Source organism: Caenorhabditis elegans, chromosome IV, assembly GCF_000002985.6.
Source record: "Caenorhabditis elegans chromosome IV".
NCBI lineage: Eukaryota > Metazoa > Nematoda > Chromadorea > Rhabditida > Rhabditidae > Caenorhabditis > Caenorhabditis elegans.
The window spans coordinates 14,384,425-14,400,893 of NC_003282.8; the positions used below are offsets into that span (position 1 = coordinate 14,384,425).

The following is a 16,469-nucleotide window of genomic DNA, read 5'->3' on the forward strand; positions in this document are numbered from 1 at the left end:
AGAGGCTACACTACCTTAAGGACGATAATCTAACAGACTATACACATCATGGTTGTAACTGGATGATAAAATTGCAAAAAAAAATTTTTTGCTTCAGGTAGTTAGTTAATAGAAATTATTTGAAGAGAATGTAATCATCAGTTACTTTGTTTTTGTTTCAAAATTTATCAGAATATGATGTGAACAATTTGTCTGTTTTTTCCACTGTTTGCCAAAAAAATAGAATTTATACCGGGAAATCAAAAAAAAATTTCAACGAGAAGTTTATAGAAACGAATATAAGAAAAGATATGTGGTTTTTTCCAAAACCACATATCTCTGTATTTTAAAATATCTTGTTACCCTCTAGATAATGAATTTTTTGCGAAATTGAACGTTTAATAAAAGTTCTGAAACTTTGATCCTAAACACAATTATAACATTTTGAAAAAGTTCGAAAAAATCACAAAAATTTTTAACAAAAAAAGTTCTAAATTTCCAACAAATCTTAATGTTTATATCAGCCAAAATAATTTAAAAAAAACGTTTTCAGACCTTTGAGTTTCATTTAAAAAAATTCCAACATAAAATCAAAGTTAATCACAAAAATTTTTAGTTTCAAATAGTTTTTATGTTCGAAACTGTTTTGTTAAAGTACTTGTTCATCAGTGGCTGTAAAATTGCAAAAATATATAATTTTTAAAACCGTGACATTTTTTGTTTTTTGCTCGTCTGAAAAAAAAAACAAGCAAGGAGCGTGACTTAACAAGAACATGAAACATGCTTTGGTTGAAAAAAGTTCCAAACTAAAATCTATCAAAATCCATTGATTAAAAAAACCATCAACGAGATGGATGAGGCGGGAAAGAGGCAGATTTAGAGAGAGAGACATCATCGGGACGATTGATTTGTATGGAAAACGACATTGAAAAGCACTGGATTTGGTGAGAGAGGGAGAGGTGAAAGTCTTCTTCTATTCTCTCATTGCAAACTGGTTTCGCCCGCGCAATAAGCAAGAAGATCCTGTCAAAAGAGAGAGAGAGAGGGCGAAATTTACTTTTTCTTAGTTTCACGGGTATTTTGACAGTTTATCCAGGACAAAATTTGAATGAGAATGAAAGTGTAGGACATTGAAAATTGACAGAAAATTGATGATTTGTGACAGGTCAGAGTGAGGAGAAGAGGGGAAAAGCCTTGGACAGGCTCAACAAAAGGTGTTTGTAATACAGAATCCAACTGGAAAATATGATTTTTCTATTCTTATATGCCAAAATAGTGATCAAATGATTCACATTTGTTATGACTATTTCAAATCATTTAGTTGAAACCGGAAACATTTTTGGTGTTGAATAAATTTTTCACTGAAAATGTTTCAAGAAACAGATTCATCAAAAGTTTCAATAACTTTCCAAAAGCTTCTATAGCTTCCACCATTTTTCAAAAATTTCTGAATATCTTCCGAATTTTCCAAAATTTTATAGAGGTTCTCAGAATTGCCCAGAGCTTTCTAAAAAAAAAATTTAATAGATTTATACTTTTAAAGATCATATCTTCTAAGGTTATATTTAAAACCGGACATTTTCTTTGGCATGGAAAAACCAGCGTTGAAATTTGTATAGTATCAACAAAAAAATTCCGGTTTCAACTAGTTGATTTGAAGTAGACATTCAAATTGCGAATAATTTAAATGGGCAGAAAAAAGTTTCAACTATTTGATTGGACTTCAATCAGAATAAAAATAATTTCTAGTTTTAGGTAATTGATATATGTAGTATGGAATTGATGAATTTTACTCATTTTACGGAATTTCAATGAAATATTGATCCAAAATTGTCAGAAACAGTGCCATTTGAAGCCCCACAAATCAAACATGGAAAAAAGCAGAATAAAAAAAAGAGTTTTTCTAACAGTTTCAAGTTTCTTTCAAAGACCAGCATACCTAGGAAAAACATTTGCAATTACTTCCAGCTACACTTTTGTACTTAAAAACAATTAATTTTGGCTCCCAAGTTAAAACTTTTTGAAGTGAAAATCCATGAATATCATTAATTCTTCAAATTTAAAACCACGCCTATTAAAAACATATTTTGGAGTTACAAATACGATATCACTGGAATATTTGCGAAAAATAACATTTGTTTCAAATTTGTTTCTGTTTCAGTTCATTTATGAAGACAGTCAGTTTTCATATCTTTAGTTCTTCAGCATATGGATCAAAAGTTAAATTAAATTTAAATCGCAAAAAAAAGTATTTCGAGCTTTTTTAGAATGAATACATGGATGGAACTATTATTGTGATAAGTGAACGATTTCCAAACTCTCAAGTTTTATTTAAAAAATACTTACCAAGTTAGAACTTGCTCAAACAATGAGAAATAAAGATTTCCAACAAGAAAACTGGATTAAATTTTTTGCCCACGTTGTTTATAAGATCACGTTCAAATTCTTGATTCGCTTGCACTTGAGAATCTTTATCTGTTCTGACAATAGCCAGTGTTTTTGCTAATTTTTTGAAACTAGAATTCAGACCAATTGTGCTACCAATTTTTGAGTTTTATAAAATATCAGAACACAAATTTTTAATGCTTCCAATTTACCAAATTTCTCTGTTTCAGTTTGTTGTTAAAAACAATTAGTTTTGATTTCTTCACTTTTTTTTCATGAGTTGACTCAACTTCTCTACAAAAAGCAACACTGAACGAGTCATAAGTTTTTTTCCAGATTTTACCAAATAATTAAAAAAAATCAAAAGTGTACTCCAAAATTGCAGAATCATGACATAAAACGCCGTTTGGAAACACCAAAAAGAAATTAATCTACATTTTTATCTGTTTCGCATTGTTCATAAGAGTAAGTAAAAAACTCTACTCTATTGAAGTTGTGTGCAGTTTGCATTGTGAAAAGAATAAAACTATTATTTTTACTGAACTTTGTGACTTGAAACTGATCAGAAAAAAAATTAACATTTCCAGAAGAATTTTAAAACTAAATTTATCTTGTTTCAAGTTGTTTATATGTCATTGTCGTTTTTATCACATTGTTTATTTGCCGTCAAGCTTTCTTTTGATTGAAAAACTAATAAACATCACCTTATTGTAGACACCTTGAAACAAACTTTTTTGATTTTTACAACTTTTAAAATTTGAACAAAAAACAACAGTGGCTTTCGCCAAAATTGAATATTTTCGCAATCTGTTCAAATTTTATTTGTGCTATAAATATGCAACTACTTTAGTCTGTAAAATTTCTCAGCTTTAATTTTAAAATGTAAACAAATTTAGAAGGTTTGTAGTTGTATCCTACTTCAATTAGAAATTGCGCCAAATTTTTACGGTTTCACGTTGTGCATATTACCATGTTTACGCTCACAAACATGGTTTGATAAAAAGAAAAAAATTCAGACATTCTAAAAATTGTCAACTTGATGCAGGGCTGGCCATCCGGACGAATCCGGACGAATCCGGACTTCCGGACGTCCGGTTTTCCGGAGAAGGAGATCCGGAAACCCATTTTCAAAATTAGGCCACGCCCACATTGAGACCCCATGGGTGGCAAATGATGCTGGAAAATTTTTTCGGCAGGGGACTATGTGAACCTTTATCCCGACATTTTCTGGGTTCCGCCGCTCACTATAAAAACGCGCACACTAGTGTGGGCACTATCACAGTGAGGCGCGGAACCCAGAAAATGTCGGGATATACGTTCACATAAATCCCCTGACGAAATAATTTTTCGAGACCCGACGAATCGGGGGGATAGCCGGCGGCGGGGGATCCGGATCGGGGGGATTGGCCACGCCCATATAACCGTGCGGTAATTCAAATTTCGCAACGCCCGCACGGTTTCGAAAAACAAAAGTGAGAGATGTTAGGGATTGAGAGACTTAGAGAAAAAAAATTAACTGTGCGGAGGTTGCAAATTTGAATTTCCGCACGGTTCTATGGGCGTGGCCAATCCCCCGATTGGGATCCCCCCGATCCGGATCCCCTGCCGCCAGCAATCCCCTCATTCGCCGGGTCTCAATTTTTCCAGCATCAGGGGTCTCCATGTGGGCGTGGCCCAATTTCGAAAAGGGGTTTCCGGATCTCCTTCTCCGGAAAGCGGACATCCAGAAGTTCTGGACACCGCTTGTTCCAAATCCGGACGTTCGAAAAAACCGGACGTCCGGTTGGCCAGCCCTAACTTGGTAAACATTACGAAAATTAAAAAAAATGTTATGCTTCAATTTAAACAATCAATTTCTAGTTTGTATTGTAAGAAGAATAATGTTTCTGAATTTTACGAAAAGCATGAAGCATAATTTACGAAATAAAAAATTCACACCTTGCAATTAATCAACAATAACGGTAAATGAACGTTTCCAGCGTAATTATCAGACTTTTTTTGCGTGTTTCAAGTTGTTTAAAATGTCATTTTAAACAAGATGATCTAAAAAAATTGTGTGACGGAAATAGACAAATGAATTCGAAAATTCGACAGATTGTTTTGAAGAACTTTTTTAATGCTGAAACTTGGTTGACACTTAAATAATGTCCTATATTTTATTTGTTTCTGAATAATTTCAAATTTTATTCTGAGAGCTGAACACATAATATTTTTTTAATAAAAAGTTGAAGTTGAAATAAAATTGTTGAAACATTCAATTTTTTCAATTTTTCAAAATTTCAAACTTTCTCCAAATATTTTAAAATTGTTTTTTTTGTAAAAAATTGCTATTCCCTTATCATCAAGATTCCCACATTCCACTTTCTTCTCAATCCGCTAAGCCATTTTTCATGTGTCTCATCTCAATTTCATTCTCTCCCACAGTCAGTGACTGACCTTGACAAGCTCCCCCACCCTCCGCTTTCTCATCCGACAAAAGGAATCCGACCTTCATGATGTTTCTGTTTGACTGCGTTGATCACCATAATATTTTTCTTAACTGACACCTTCTTATCACCTATTCCATTACCATCTATTGACTTTTTCGGCGGATCAATTACCATTCTGTTACGGTTCAGCGCACGCATTTCTACCGATTGATATGTTACTTGATATCAGAACTTTCTTGGTTTATTTCTATTAGTTTTCTTCAGTTTCAGCTTGTTATGAGATACCTATCTAGTTTTGAAAAATTTATTTTTTTTTACTGAATCTTTTTGGTAGTTAATCTTTTAGAATTTTTTTTTACAGAGAAAAACATTTTCAAAATTTTTAATACGTATTTACTAACAGAGGTGGTTTTCAAAACATTATTTTTCCATAAATTCCCATCTCGGAAAAAAAATTTACTGTTTCAGAAACAGCATAAATTATTCGAGAAAATTTTGCCACTAGTCTTGGTTTTTATATCACTGAGATTTTCCATAAATTTTAAAACTCAATTCGAAAATGTTCCAACATTTTTCATCATGTACTTAAAGAAAAATATGTTTTCTCACTAATTCTGGATTTTTTTTCTAATTTTTTCTTCCACTTTGCATAATTTCTATGCAAAAATTGCGAAGACTTCAATAAATTTCACGTTTCCCGAAAGTTTTTCAAGCAAAGTTTCTTGGAATCCAATCTTTGCAATTTGGGAAATCTTACGTTCAGCGAAAACTTCAATATGTGGTGTTACCAATTTGAAATACGCATGTTACTGTTATTTTTGAGGCAATTCTAGAAAAAAGTTAATTCAAAATGGTTTTTGATGTTTCGTCTATTCAATATAAATGTTGCACATTTCAAAATAAGTAGTTACAAAGCTGATTTCGAGTTGTTCTTAATTCAACTTTAATAGTGATAAAGTTAAGAAATTGTCTGTTTCAGATTTTCAATAAATTCAGTGAACAATTTGTATTTTTAATATTTTTGCAATAGTGATGAATTTTTAATTATTTTCAAAAATTTTCACTGTTTCACCATGCCTAGATCAGAAATCAACTAATACCTACTACCATTCCGAAATAGATAACCATCAGTTTCAAACATAAATGCGAGATTTAAAATTGCGTAACATATTCTTTCTCCTTCCGTTGACCTACCTGTCCACTATTTCCTCCAATTTTCCCTCCGATGAATCATGTAGACACTGCATTCATTCTTTTATTCCATCGGAAGGCATGTTTACAACCTCCGAAAGAGCGGAGGGGGGGGGGGGGCTAATCGGACAATGATTCACTCATAATCGAAAATGTTTTCATGAATTTTAATTTGGAACATTTGAATACTATAAAATGCCTATTTACTTGCTAATCAACTTTTTTAATAGATAGTATGTTTCATCTAGGTGACTTCAGAAAAAAAGCTACTTAATTCTTGAGCATTTTGATGGGAAAACAATTTCTGTGGCAATTTTTCAAATTTTTAGAACAACTCGGTTAAATAAAACGAATATTGATGGGTCTGATATTAAATAAAAATTTTTCGTACCTTCAAAAAAAATCATAAGAAAAAATATTTTCTGTTTCATTGTGAAAATATAGAACTGCAACGTTTTTCTTTTTAATCCAACACAGAAATTGCCAGGTTAAAAAACTTTTCATTTTTAATGAGTCATATAGATAAGGGATTCGAAATCTTATAAAGATTATAGTTTTTAGTATAAACCAAAAAACGTTTTAGTCAGGTTTTTGATAGTTTTTGAAGCAAATTTCTAATAAATTCTTGTATCGTTTATCATCTTAGAATTAAAAAAAAGTTGGACATTTAGAAAGTTAAAAATCAAAATTAAAATCAAAATTAAAACTTACAGTTACTTTGATGTTTTTGGAGCACCAAAACTTGTATTTTTCTAAAAATTGTAAATACTGTTTCAATACATTGTTTTAAACCCAGTTTCTGAAATTTTCGTTAATGTTAAGAGAATTGCTTTCCCAGATTAATTTCGACTTTTGAGCGTATTTTGAAAGTTTTGAAAGCAATTATTTTGCAAAAAATAAAATAAAAAGCATTTAGCATATTTAAATTCCAATTTTGAATTTTGAATTTTTAAATTTTCAAATTTTCATCCGTTTCACTAAGTTCACTTAATCTCTCAAAATTTCTGAAAATAATAATGGTGTTGCCAGAAGATATATAGTTATTAACAGTGGAGTTGCGTGAATGGAATGTTTTTTTGAAACACAAAAAAAGTTTTAGATTGGACTTACAGAAAACGGTTGAATTTTAAAAATTATTTTACCAAAAAAAAATTCCGTTTCAAAATTTCCTCAAATCTTCTGTCCATAAATTGTCTTCATTGAAGTTCTTCGCTGAGTTTTCTCGAAACCTTTACTAGGATCTTGTAGGTGAACCCACTGCCCTGTTCCTCTAGAACTTCTACCTTGTAACCCTAACCTTTTCCGTTCTTCCATTAATTTCCATCTACAGTCTTTCAACTTTTCGTTCCCCCTCCCTCTTTCTGTGTCTCTCCAATCTTCACACTCTCTCTCACTCCGGAGTACCTATGTGACGTCAAGTGGATTTCAACCGAATTCGTCGCCGATTGAACCGTTATTGTCCTCTCATCCCCCAGTTCTCTGCGTCTCTCCTACCACTCCATTTATGAAAGCCACGTCTTCTCCTGTGCAAATGGCCGACTTTCCCTGTTTTGGGTGGCTGCTGCTGCTGTGTATGTAGTAGTAGAGGCTATTCGGAGGAGGCTTTCCGAATTGAATTCTATTCGTCAATGACCCTGAAAACGTTCCTATTTCCCCACTGTCTCTCACTTTTCACCCAGACTGTGTCACACCATCATGTGTGCCCCTACACCCATAAAACGTTTAGTAAATCTATTGGAAATTCAAATATTTACGGATGGTGCCGTTGTTTTTTATTTTCTTACCGAAAAAATTATTACTGTTTCATAATGATTTCAAATTGTCCGCACAGAGTTGAATAAGTATTCACTTCTTTTTAGTCGACATAACTGAACTTTTACTTGAAAGTGAAGTATCCCGAGTATAGATTTTGCTTCAAATTGTAAGGTATTGATAGTAATGTTTTAGTTTAAATACTTAAAAATGTGAAAAATTAGTCTCAACTTTGAAAAAAAAATCTAATATTGCGAAAAAAACTGAATTTTTTTTGAATTTCCGCGCAAACAAATACTTATTTTTGGCATTTTCTGTTATGTTTATCAAATGTTTTTATTTATATTGTTATTACGGTAAATTTCCTACCTAAAGCAAAGTAAAGCAAAAAAAAGAATCTTGAAAAAAATTAAGCCTGTTTCACATTTTTCTCAAATTTTCAACAGTATGTGTGTTTATTGATAGACTTGAGTTAGAACGGTTAATTTATTTTCAAGATTACTAATTATTGAAATAAAAAACTGTTTCATACCTGCATCTAATAAGCAAGTTTCTTCAAAAATCGAAAACCTCGAATTTTTTAAAAAAATTACTGTTTCATATTCAGTCCTAAAATATCTCAAGTAGTTTGATCCTAATATAATTTTCAGAAATTTTAGTGATAATTATAAATTGTTCAAAAGAAGTCAGTAGGTAAAATCCATTTTTATTAAAAAAAAACAGTCAGCTTCACTAATGCAGTTTTCATCACACTTTTTCTAGAAATTACCCTGAAATTCTTGATTTCTACTTTCAAAATTGATATTTAAACTGTGAACTTCTGAGTTTAAAAGTGTTTTTTTTCATTTTCCTAACACAAAAACACGTTTTTTTCTTTAATCGTATCTATGTCATCACTGTTTCACTTATCGATTTTTGTATTTTTCCTTCATTACCTTTGCATTTACAAATAAATAGATCTTGATTTTAATTATTAATTTCAAAGCTTTTGTTTAGTAGAATTTTTTCTCAAATCAGATGAAACAAGCTATTTAAATGCAAAAAAAGCCTTAAAACAAATTCTTGAGCATGACATTAATTTTGGCCTCAGTTGAAACTCAATTTTTAAAAAATGAGCAATAATTCTTGCGATCTTGCGATTTTGATACTATTTTATCCATATCAAATTATAAACATTCTACTTGAAATTTTTTTCTGAATTTCGTGCAATATTTGTAACTCATTCGACATATCAAGTTTCCCCACTTATCTTATTTTTTGGCATTTTCTTAAAACAGAAAAATTTACTGTTTCAATATTATTTTCTTTGTTGTAATAAAATGAGTAAAAGTGTTAATTTTGCACGGTTTCTGGTTTTCTTTTTTCGGAAAATTTAACAAAACACATTTTTCAATATCGCCTATTATTTGTTGACTATCATATCGATTTTTTCTTCTTGTTTTCTGAAATAATTTTCATATTGTCTGCCACAACATCGGGTGAATCTGAATTGCTAACTTTTTGTACAAAACTTTATCCGTTTCACATTTTTTATATTATTTATCGTGGTTTATCTATTATTAATAAAAAAGAAAATTTTTAAATCAGTGTTTTTCATATGAAAATCGGGTCGTATTCCGATTAAAATCAGAAAAAAAGTTACTGTTTATGGGATTAATCTGGGTCAAAAAAGGACAAAAATTAACTTGGATACCCCCATCATTGAAAAGTATTTTTTGCGACAAAATCTTTTCATGTTTTAATACATTTTTATTTTTTGTAAAGTTCAATACAAATAATAATGTCAGTTGAAAATGTGCACTCTGATAAAATGCTAAACAATTTTTCACGGAATGAAATTAGAATATGACAATCAAAACATTTTTTTGTTTGAAACCCGAAAAAATACTGTTTCATCTTTTTCATATCTAACCTGCCTCTTTATATTTTACAGTTCGACGTGTTTTTTAATACACTTTGAAAATTTCACATTTTCAGAGCCAATGGGATGATCGATGCAGGTTCATCTTCTACAAAATGTAGTCGAAAGACTGCTTTGGCAATTCATTTTACACTTTCACTCATTGCATTTCTCTTATGTTTACTCGGTTTGATCTCCCCGTCATGGCAACAAGTTAACCTCGAAAACGGACGTACTGAGCATCATCACGGACTTTGGTTGGACTGTAAAAGGGATTTTTCATTTGATTATGGAAGGTCGAGAGAGTATTATGAAACATTGTATAGGTGAGAGAAATATTCTAAAATTTAAATTTTTAATCGTTCCAATTTATTTTTTTATTCATTGTTTCTTTCAGCAATATCACATTATTCCCATTTTATTCGTCAAATTTTTATTCTTCAAAAACACACAAAATAATTAAGAATTGGTGTATGATAGAAATATATCAACATACTGAAACTGAAAAAGTTGTTAATTTAAAAATTGTTTAAAAACTCAAAACACTAGCTTTGATCTTTGCGGTTTAATTTCTTGACTAGTTTTATTTTTTTCCAGACGTGACATGCAGGGATCTCCGTTCGCCGAATTCTTTCTACCTCAACTTCAATGTGTCTACAAATTTGACTATTACATCGACCAAGAGGATCTCTATGATCATAATCATGACGAAAATCGCATTCAAAATGACGCATATCAACATTTGTTTTTGGGTGAGTTATGCAGTTTTCAAAAAAATACTGTTTCAAAATTACCATATCAAAATATCAAATTTTAGTGGAGATAATTCGTTTCTTGCCTATTGTGCAATCGCTTTTGTGTTTCAGGTTGGAAAATAGCTGCATTAATTGGCGTTGGAGTCGGCGTTCTATTTGCAGGATGTGCAGTTCTGATGGGTGTCTGTGCATTCTGTCACAGGACTTTTATCTGTGCTTGTACTGTTATTATTACGATTGCGAGTAAGTTTTTAATTGATTCAAATTATTGGGAAAGTAATGCTATGGAAAGGACATCATTAACACTAGTTGACTCAAACTTATAAAAACTGCCCGAAACAGGTTCAGCTTGAGATTGAAATAACATTTTGACTAAATTATTTAGTTTTTCTCAAACAAATTACCTATTAGAGATATCAGACTAAAGCTATTTTCAAAGTGACATATTTTGACGCCATATTGAAACTGTATAAGTTTTTAAAAAAAATCTAACTCATTGTCAATCATTATAAAATCAAAATTAGTGCATTTTATTTGAAAAATAATCGGTTTTACGAAAAAATATATTTTTAAAAATGCGCCGAGTTTTTGAAATAAATATATTGCGCTTCGAATTTAAAAACAGCGCCCGACGTCTGCCGGGTATCAAAAGAATACAACCTCGCTTAGATGGACCAGAGAGTTTATAAATGAATAAAAAGAAGAACCAAATAATATTCTTCAAATTTGCTTCTTTAAACAAAAAATTGAAAAAGTATCGGCTAGAATTTGTTTTTATATGTTAAAAATCAACCAATCACTATTCAGTAATTGTAGAAACCCGATATTTCTGTTGAAATGAAAATAAATTTTGTCATCAAGCCAATGGGATCTACTAGTAAATACCCGAAGTATATTAAAATTAAACGTTATGCCCAATTTCATATGTTGTGATTATTGATTCATATGATTATTGATTCTATGATTTTTTCCGGGTTTTGCCGACATTTTCCGGGTTTTGCAAAAAAGCTGTGGTACCCGCCGCAGTAACACATTTTTCCATGAATCAAAATCTTTTCTTTTAATAACTCCCATATTTTATTTTAAATGCAAAATTCTTGCTGTTTCTGCTTTATTGTAAAAACAAAGTGTTTTATATATAACTAGTGCTCCAATAATTTCAACTATTATTCCAGCTCTCCTCTCCCTTCTTGGCAGTGGCGCCTTCTATTTCTGGGGTAATACTCAAGATAACAAGGTGATAAAAGAAGAAGATGAGAATGAAACCTACGAACAAGTACTCGGATGGGCATTTTATTGTCATCTTCTCGGAACACTGCTTCTCGGTTTCTGCTCAATAATGGGTTGTTGTGTAACATCAATTTCAACAAGTAAAAGTACATCACAATTAGTATCAATTGAACTCGTTGAAAATGGAGATGGATCCGAGCTTCTCTCATCAAATGGACAAAACTTTAAAAGATCGTTTTCTGCAGTTTATCGAGTTGATTCGTCAGCTCTGAGACAATGGGAAAAGTCGTATTTGAAGAATGCAATGGAGAAAGGAGATGTTGAACAGGTAAACATTTTAATCGGCTTGGCATAGGCTTAGGCTTAGGCTTAGGCGTAGGCTTAGGCTTAGGCTTACGCTTCAAAATTTTAAAAAAATATAATTACCACTTTAAAATATAAATTTTTCTCTGTTTCATCAGCAACTTTTTTGCTCGATAGTGAACTCTGTTGCAATACATAAGATGTTTGTTTTCGCATTCTTATTACATATTTAACTTCTTTTGCTTTGTTTGAACTTTTGAAAGCAAAGCAAAAATAGAATAAACAGTTAAAATGAACTTTTGCTTAAATACTATTGAAAATATTAAATATCTAGTTTTGGTTATAAAAATAATGTAAACTTTAATGTTTCAACGTGTTGATGAATTTTTTTACTTTTTTTGAAAAATAATTTTGTTTTAATTCGCCTTTACAGAATTTTAAAAGAACCGCATCAGTGCCCAACTTTTCCAAGAATCACCGAAAATCACGCCGCGCTCAACGTCAGCAATCCGGTCATGATTTCTTCTCCTCAACCTCAAATATCACTGAAATTTCACATTTTGGATCGAATATCACAATGAATACTCAGATGACCCAACAGACTCGAGATACAACACAAACTGCTCCGGCTGCTGTTGCATGTCCAGTACCACCTGGGAAACCATTGAAATCTGCGTTGAAGACTCCTCAACAGACTAGAAGGGAGCACATTATTCAACCACCGGAGCCAGTTATTAATACTTATGAATATTGTGACTCGACTATTGGAGTTTCCAGTTTCCTGGGTTCTAGGTAAGATTTTTTTAGCAGTTTGAGAATGGAAAGTTATCACTTATTGATTAAAATAGCTGACTTCACTTGAAAAATGTGCTGTTTCATAATTGATTCAACAACTAACAAGGATAAATCAGTTGTTTGCAAAATACCTCAAGTGTGCTTAAATTCAAAATTACGTTAGTTTAATATAATTTGTTTCATATTTTCCATAACTTAAATTAAAAAATATAACGCTGATCACTATGAGTAGTTTAACCATAAAATAAAAACTTCTGTTCGAAAAAAGTGCAATATTATTTGAAACAATACTGTTTCAAAATATTAATATAAGAAAAAAAATTAGTTTGACATTAATGTTGATAAAGCATCCTTCAAAAATTTCCGTTTTTTTTTCAGAACCCCAACCCGTCCCAACCATCCCTACGATGAAGTCTACGAGACAATCCCCGGAGAAGACTACCTTGAACCAAAAAGTGTACGAAACAATCGACTATCCAACTCAACTCTGAGCACAATAGACATGGAGCACAACCAGAAAATGCTCCAAAAGACGTTACCACCAGTTCATGGCTCATCTCAATCAATTCCTCTTCCACAAAAAACTCAGCAAAAGAGCACAGTAATAGATGATCCTCGACCAGTTTCCTTTGGTGAAGATCCTCGCGATCGGGATATAAATTTGTTTAAAATTCGTGAGAGAACAAGAATTGAAAAAGAAGAACGAGAGAGATTTATTAAAACTGCAATGTTACCACCACCACCACCAGTTCTTCCTGTAAAACCGAAAAATATTCGAGATTTTGGAATTGATTTATCAAAGGAAAGTGTTGGATCTTGTAAAGTTGAAGAGACGGGATCACGAGCCATGTTACCACAGGGAAAGAATTCGGAAATTTCAAATTATGCAATCAATAATCCTTGCTATGATGAGTGAGTTCTCAAAATTTGTTGCAGCCGGTGGCGTAAATAATTAAAAACCGTGAAACAATGTTTATTGAAGACTACAGGGCGTATTATTAACTTTAGAAGCTTCGATAACATTATAACATGATAGTGAAACCGTAATAATCTTCCGAATTTGTTTTTGAAAAATTTTGAATCTGATAAACTTTGAACATGTTTCACTTCAATTTTTCAAAAAATTTCTCATATTCATAGATCTTTTGAGCTGTCGTTTGCTAGGATACCATTCTCAAGAGGGATAAAAATTATAGAAATTACCAACGAAATGTGAACCGCACAGAACAAAAATTAATCATTTTTGAGCTGCATAATATGGAGAAAGTGAAACCGCTGAAAACTTGAATATCAAGTTATTTCGAACTTTTTGAACCGATTTGATTTGTATGCGGTGCATGTTTAACACTTACAAATTTTAGTTCCGTGCGCCATCTAATAATTATTCAAATATTACAACAGAACCGAAAGTTGTCGGCTGCTAGCTTGTCTGAATACTGGTGTTTGAATAATTAAATCAAAGAATATTTATCGATGTTTTGCCAATAGCACTGGCAAAAAGTTCGATCCGCCTTTAATAATTTAAAACCTGAAACAGTAAAAAAAAGTCAAATCTGTAAATTTTCAGCTAAGATCTTCGATTTAAAATAAAAACCCTGAAAAAGTAGACAAATAAAATCTAAATTCAATCTATAAATTTCCAGCTCCGACGACTTCCCACCACCTCCATCTGAAATTGGTTTGAATACATTTGCGACAAAACAGAAATCAATAACAAATCTTTCATTCCGTGGATTATCCGGTGCTCAACACATATTCGATCGACCAGAGAGCACAGTTTCCGTTTCATCAAGTGCCAGTAATAATAAAAATGATGTGAATAATCGAAGAAATCCATTGACTAATATTTCACAGCATTCATTGGTTAATCGGAGGCTGTTGAATGTGATGCCAGATGAGGTAGGAGTTTTTTCTTTTGGAACAAAAATTGCGCAGCCGACACCTGTAGGTGAAATAATTAGTTGTGGTAAATAAATCTGCGCTCATTTTTTCGAAACGAATTTATATGCGTTCAACGGAGAGAGATTATATATTTTCACATTGGAAACATTTAAAAAATTCTGCCAATCAGCTAAACCAGCATTACTCCTTTAATTTTTTTTAGGTGAAAAATGTTTACTGTTTCAGAATGTTCTGTTGTTTGGTATATCGTTGTTAATTTTAATTAGTCAGATTAGCTTTTTCGTTTGATTTGCATTCTCAGTGAGATAAATCTCACATTCTCAGTGAGAAATTTGCCGAGTTCGGCAAATTTCGAAATTTGCCGCACACGTCAAAAATTTTACAGTACAATTTTGATTGATTTTTTAGCCAAAAATTTAGTAAAATGACACAAAATTGAGTTAGTTTTATGCTTAAGCAGACATACTACACGGAACTAATTCAGAAACCAGATGTGTGTTAAGAATTCGGTAGTTTTGGTGTTCCAAAAACATCAAAAATTATCAAAATTTTCCGAGTTTGTTAAGCACGGCAAATTTGCCGAATTTGCCGAGCTCGGCAAATTTGCCGAATTTGCCGTGCTCGGCAAATATTGAAAAAAGAGATTTGCCGAATTTGCCGTGCTCGGCAAATTTTGAGATTTGCCGCACACCCCTGATTCAAATGCTTCAATATGATCATTTTGGTTCTTATTTGCAAAATCTAATAGTAGTAACATTTCGAATAAAGCAAAAGTATTGAGGTTCATTAAATTAAAAAAAAAATTACAGTTTCTCGCGCTTTGGAAAGTTGTTGATTCAATTTTCAAACATTGCGAAGACTTTACATATCGTTTGGCTTTTTTGCATACACACGATCCGAAGTTTCTTTAAAATAAAAAAGTTTTGGGATTTTTCAGTAATTTCCTCCAAATTACAGGTCGACCGCTCAGTTGGTTCTTCTACAGTACTTGAGAATGAAGTTCAAGATTCTCCAATTTCATATGCTCAGGATGCGGAAGTTCGTTTGAATCTGTTCATGAAAGATTCGACGATGAAAAATAATCAAGATGAGACGACTGTTTGATTGTTTTCTGTTTTAATATTCATATTCTACCGGTTCAATATTGCATTTTCTCTCAATTTCCATTATCAAACATTCCCCAAACATTTCAAATTTTCATTCCATTTCTCCAATTTTCCTCTCACCAATCTCCCCAAGATCTCAATTGTTTGATTTTTTGCCAGCAATGAATACACTAATATTTTTATTAACCTAGATAAAAATCAAAATAAAATGTTTATATAAAAAAGTTTTAAGAACATTTCAGACCTATCGTATTTCTTCTTTTAATATAGCTGCAATACTATTTTTCGATGGTCTTCCCGCTTGCAATACTAATAGGGAGTGCAATACTAATTTTCAGAACATTTTTCTGACTTTGAGCTCACTAGTTTTTTTTTGAAAAAGCTCGAATCTTATGTAAAAATTCAGAAAATTTGATTTTAATTGCAACATATAAGTTCAAAAACTTCAATCCTGTAGAAATGTTGTGAAAAACTGTTGCAAAATAGGTAAAAGTTTTTGTTGAAATCCTGAAATTAGCGAGATGGGTTTGCAATAAAAAAAAGTAAACGCAAGACTATTAGGGAGTGCAAGACTAATAGGGAGTGCCATACTAATTTTCGGAAGGTCTCCGAGGGGCAATACTAATAGGGAGTGCAAGTCTAATAGGGAGGCCATATTAATAGAAGAAATACGGTAAATATCAATTTCCCGATCAATGCCAATAATGTGTTCACAAATTTCTAAACAAAATGAAACTGAAAA

General features: G+C 31.8%; 1 protein-coding gene and 76 non-coding genes across 77 annotated transcripts; 51 read left to right on the plus strand and 26 right to left on the minus strand.

The window, feature by feature from the left end:
* The first annotated feature begins 134 nt into the window (after positions 1–134).
* Positions 135–155, plus strand: 21ur-858. Its single transcript, NR_059247.1, has one exon.
* A 482-nt stretch (positions 156–637) lies between these two features.
* Positions 638–658, plus strand: 21ur-3156. The gene has a single exon (NR_059248.1).
* Positions 659–694: 36 nt separating this feature from the next.
* On the minus strand, positions 695–715 carry 21ur-15105. The gene has a single exon (NR_059249.1).
* Positions 696–716, minus strand: 21ur-14411. The gene has a single exon (NR_059250.1).
* 21ur-12659 lies at positions 698–718 on the minus strand. Its single transcript, NR_059251.1, has one exon.
* A 161-nt stretch (positions 719–879) lies between these two features.
* On the plus strand, positions 880–985 carry Y67A10A.343. Its single transcript, NR_059252.1, has one exon. It is a non-coding gene; the product is annotated as an Unclassified non-coding RNA Y67A10A.343 (non-coding RNA).
* Positions 986–1,241: 256 nt separating this feature from the next.
* Positions 1,242–1,262, minus strand: 21ur-12893. The gene has a single exon (NR_059253.1).
* 21ur-8811 lies at positions 1,243–1,263 on the minus strand. The gene has a single exon (NR_059254.1).
* Positions 1,264–1,661: 398 nt separating this feature from the next.
* Positions 1,662–1,682, plus strand: 21ur-6106. Its single transcript, NR_059255.1, has one exon.
* A 90-nt stretch (positions 1,683–1,772) lies between these two features.
* On the plus strand, positions 1,773–1,793 carry 21ur-13397. The gene has a single exon (NR_059256.1).
* Positions 1,794–1,822: 29 nt separating this feature from the next.
* Positions 1,823–1,843, minus strand: 21ur-13916. Its single transcript, NR_059257.1, has one exon.
* Positions 1,844–1,931: 88 nt separating this feature from the next.
* Positions 1,932–1,952, plus strand: 21ur-9785. Its single transcript, NR_059258.1, has one exon.
* A 224-nt stretch (positions 1,953–2,176) lies between these two features.
* 21ur-5813 lies at positions 2,177–2,197 on the plus strand. Its single transcript, NR_059259.1, has one exon.
* On the plus strand, positions 2,178–2,198 carry 21ur-11136. The gene has a single exon (NR_059260.1).
* Positions 2,199–2,630: 432 nt separating this feature from the next.
* Positions 2,631–2,651, plus strand: 21ur-7271. The gene has a single exon (NR_059261.1).
* A 200-nt stretch (positions 2,652–2,851) lies between these two features.
* 21ur-4732 lies at positions 2,852–2,872 on the plus strand. The gene has a single exon (NR_059262.1).
* On the plus strand, positions 2,853–2,873 carry 21ur-5444. The gene has a single exon (NR_059263.1).
* A 147-nt stretch (positions 2,874–3,020) lies between these two features.
* Positions 3,021–3,041, plus strand: 21ur-6431. The gene has a single exon (NR_059264.1).
* Positions 3,022–3,042, plus strand: 21ur-12384. The gene has a single exon (NR_059265.1).
* Positions 3,025–3,045, plus strand: 21ur-14217. Its single transcript, NR_059266.1, has one exon.
* 21ur-2243 lies at positions 3,026–3,046 on the minus strand. The gene has a single exon (NR_059267.1).
* A 308-nt stretch (positions 3,047–3,354) lies between these two features.
* 21ur-15574 lies at positions 3,355–3,375 on the plus strand. Its single transcript, NR_059268.1, has one exon.
* 21ur-6116 lies at positions 3,357–3,377 on the plus strand. Its single transcript, NR_059269.1, has one exon.
* Positions 3,378–4,209: 832 nt separating this feature from the next.
* 21ur-1593 lies at positions 4,210–4,230 on the minus strand. Its single transcript, NR_059270.1, has one exon.
* A 319-nt stretch (positions 4,231–4,549) lies between these two features.
* 21ur-286 lies at positions 4,550–4,570 on the minus strand. The gene has a single exon (NR_059271.1).
* Positions 4,552–4,572, minus strand: 21ur-12581. Its single transcript, NR_059272.1, has one exon.
* 21ur-13485 lies at positions 4,553–4,573 on the minus strand. Its single transcript, NR_059273.1, has one exon.
* A 528-nt stretch (positions 4,574–5,101) lies between these two features.
* On the plus strand, positions 5,102–5,122 carry 21ur-12597. The gene has a single exon (NR_059274.1).
* Positions 5,123–5,298: 176 nt separating this feature from the next.
* Positions 5,299–5,319, plus strand: 21ur-1521. Its single transcript, NR_059275.1, has one exon.
* Positions 5,320–5,697: 378 nt separating this feature from the next.
* On the plus strand, positions 5,698–5,718 carry 21ur-15306. Its single transcript, NR_059276.1, has one exon.
* Positions 5,701–5,721, plus strand: 21ur-5725. Its single transcript, NR_059277.1, has one exon.
* Positions 5,702–5,722, plus strand: 21ur-15407. The gene has a single exon (NR_059278.1).
* Positions 5,723–5,809: 87 nt separating this feature from the next.
* Positions 5,810–5,830, plus strand: 21ur-7044. Its single transcript, NR_059279.1, has one exon.
* A 73-nt stretch (positions 5,831–5,903) lies between these two features.
* 21ur-5199 lies at positions 5,904–5,924 on the plus strand. The gene has a single exon (NR_059280.1).
* On the plus strand, positions 5,905–5,925 carry 21ur-13707. The gene has a single exon (NR_059281.1).
* Positions 5,926–6,451: 526 nt separating this feature from the next.
* Positions 6,452–6,472, plus strand: 21ur-3959. Its single transcript, NR_059282.1, has one exon.
* A 327-nt stretch (positions 6,473–6,799) lies between these two features.
* Positions 6,800–6,820, plus strand: 21ur-1055. The gene has a single exon (NR_059283.1).
* Positions 6,821–6,995: 175 nt separating this feature from the next.
* 21ur-15466 lies at positions 6,996–7,016 on the plus strand. The gene has a single exon (NR_059284.1).
* On the plus strand, positions 6,999–7,019 carry 21ur-2063. The gene has a single exon (NR_059285.1).
* 21ur-140 lies at positions 7,002–7,022 on the plus strand. Its single transcript, NR_059286.1, has one exon.
* Positions 7,005–7,025, plus strand: 21ur-5356. The gene has a single exon (NR_059287.1).
* Positions 7,026–7,183: 158 nt separating this feature from the next.
* On the plus strand, positions 7,184–7,204 carry 21ur-14276. The gene has a single exon (NR_059288.1).
* On the plus strand, positions 7,185–7,205 carry 21ur-6255. The gene has a single exon (NR_059289.1).
* A 624-nt stretch (positions 7,206–7,829) lies between these two features.
* 21ur-6459 lies at positions 7,830–7,850 on the plus strand. The gene has a single exon (NR_059290.1).
* Positions 7,851–8,198: 348 nt separating this feature from the next.
* 21ur-1258 lies at positions 8,199–8,219 on the plus strand. The gene has a single exon (NR_059291.1).
* A 155-nt stretch (positions 8,220–8,374) lies between these two features.
* On the plus strand, positions 8,375–8,395 carry 21ur-13525. The gene has a single exon (NR_059292.1).
* Positions 8,396–8,946: 551 nt separating this feature from the next.
* 21ur-7716 lies at positions 8,947–8,967 on the minus strand. Its single transcript, NR_059293.1, has one exon.
* Positions 8,968–9,069: 102 nt separating this feature from the next.
* 21ur-6480 lies at positions 9,070–9,090 on the plus strand. The gene has a single exon (NR_059294.1).
* A 209-nt stretch (positions 9,091–9,299) lies between these two features.
* On the plus strand, positions 9,300–9,320 carry 21ur-10490. Its single transcript, NR_059295.1, has one exon.
* Positions 9,321–9,514: 194 nt separating this feature from the next.
* Positions 9,515–9,535, plus strand: 21ur-2173. Its single transcript, NR_059296.1, has one exon.
* 21ur-4783 lies at positions 9,518–9,538 on the plus strand. Its single transcript, NR_059297.1, has one exon.
* A 131-nt stretch (positions 9,539–9,669) lies between these two features.
* On the plus strand, positions 9,670–9,690 carry 21ur-5466. The gene has a single exon (NR_059298.1).
* Positions 9,691–9,705: 15 nt separating this feature from the next.
* Y67A10A.342 lies at positions 9,706–9,865 on the minus strand. The gene has a single exon (NR_059299.1). It is a non-coding gene; the product is annotated as an Unclassified non-coding RNA Y67A10A.342 (non-coding RNA).
* On the plus strand, positions 9,714–15,944 carry clc-8 (Clc-like protein). Its single transcript, NM_070345.7, has 8 exons — positions 9,714–9,962; positions 10,234–10,388; positions 10,503–10,634; positions 11,567–11,949; positions 12,358–12,716; positions 13,098–13,631; positions 14,363–14,618; positions 15,579–15,944. Exons 1-8 carry the CDS (start codon positions 9,724–9,726, stop codon positions 15,723–15,725), a joined length of 2,205 nt encoding a protein of 734 aa, NP_502746.1. The 5' UTR covers positions 9,714–9,723; the 3' UTR covers positions 15,726–15,944.
* 21ur-10870 lies at positions 10,071–10,091 on the minus strand. Its single transcript, NR_059300.1, has one exon.
* 21ur-1797 lies at positions 10,074–10,094 on the minus strand. The gene has a single exon (NR_059301.1).
* On the minus strand, positions 10,075–10,095 carry 21ur-7894. Its single transcript, NR_059302.1, has one exon.
* 21ur-1981 lies at positions 10,463–10,483 on the plus strand. Its single transcript, NR_059303.1, has one exon.
* 21ur-5345 lies at positions 10,667–10,687 on the minus strand. Its single transcript, NR_059304.1, has one exon.
* Positions 10,672–10,692, plus strand: 21ur-14809. Its single transcript, NR_059305.1, has one exon.
* 21ur-147 lies at positions 10,792–10,812 on the minus strand. The gene has a single exon (NR_059306.1).
* 21ur-8622 lies at positions 11,081–11,101 on the minus strand. Its single transcript, NR_059307.1, has one exon.
* 21ur-8222 lies at positions 11,538–11,558 on the plus strand. The gene has a single exon (NR_059308.1).
* 21ur-7933 lies at positions 12,117–12,137 on the plus strand. The gene has a single exon (NR_059309.1).
* 21ur-1783 lies at positions 12,334–12,354 on the plus strand. The gene has a single exon (NR_059310.1).
* Positions 12,840–12,860, plus strand: 21ur-567. Its single transcript, NR_059311.1, has one exon.
* 21ur-5351 lies at positions 12,939–12,959 on the plus strand. The gene has a single exon (NR_059312.1).
* Positions 13,056–13,076, plus strand: 21ur-5944. The gene has a single exon (NR_059313.1).
* On the minus strand, positions 13,622–13,642 carry 21ur-14879. The gene has a single exon (NR_059314.1).
* On the minus strand, positions 13,694–13,714 carry 21ur-11227. Its single transcript, NR_059315.1, has one exon.
* Positions 13,697–13,717, minus strand: 21ur-1443. Its single transcript, NR_059316.1, has one exon.
* 21ur-3723 lies at positions 13,925–13,945 on the minus strand. Its single transcript, NR_059317.1, has one exon.
* On the minus strand, positions 14,189–14,209 carry 21ur-961. Its single transcript, NR_059318.1, has one exon.
* Positions 14,884–14,904, plus strand: 21ur-688. The gene has a single exon (NR_059319.1).
* On the plus strand, positions 15,473–15,493 carry 21ur-3183. The gene has a single exon (NR_059320.1).
* 21ur-10694 lies at positions 15,742–15,762 on the minus strand. The gene has a single exon (NR_059321.1).
* Positions 15,945–16,398: 454 nt separating the features above from the next.
* 21ur-1933 lies at positions 16,399–16,419 on the minus strand. The gene has a single exon (NR_059322.1).
* Between the last annotated feature and the right edge of the window lie 50 nt (positions 16,420–16,469).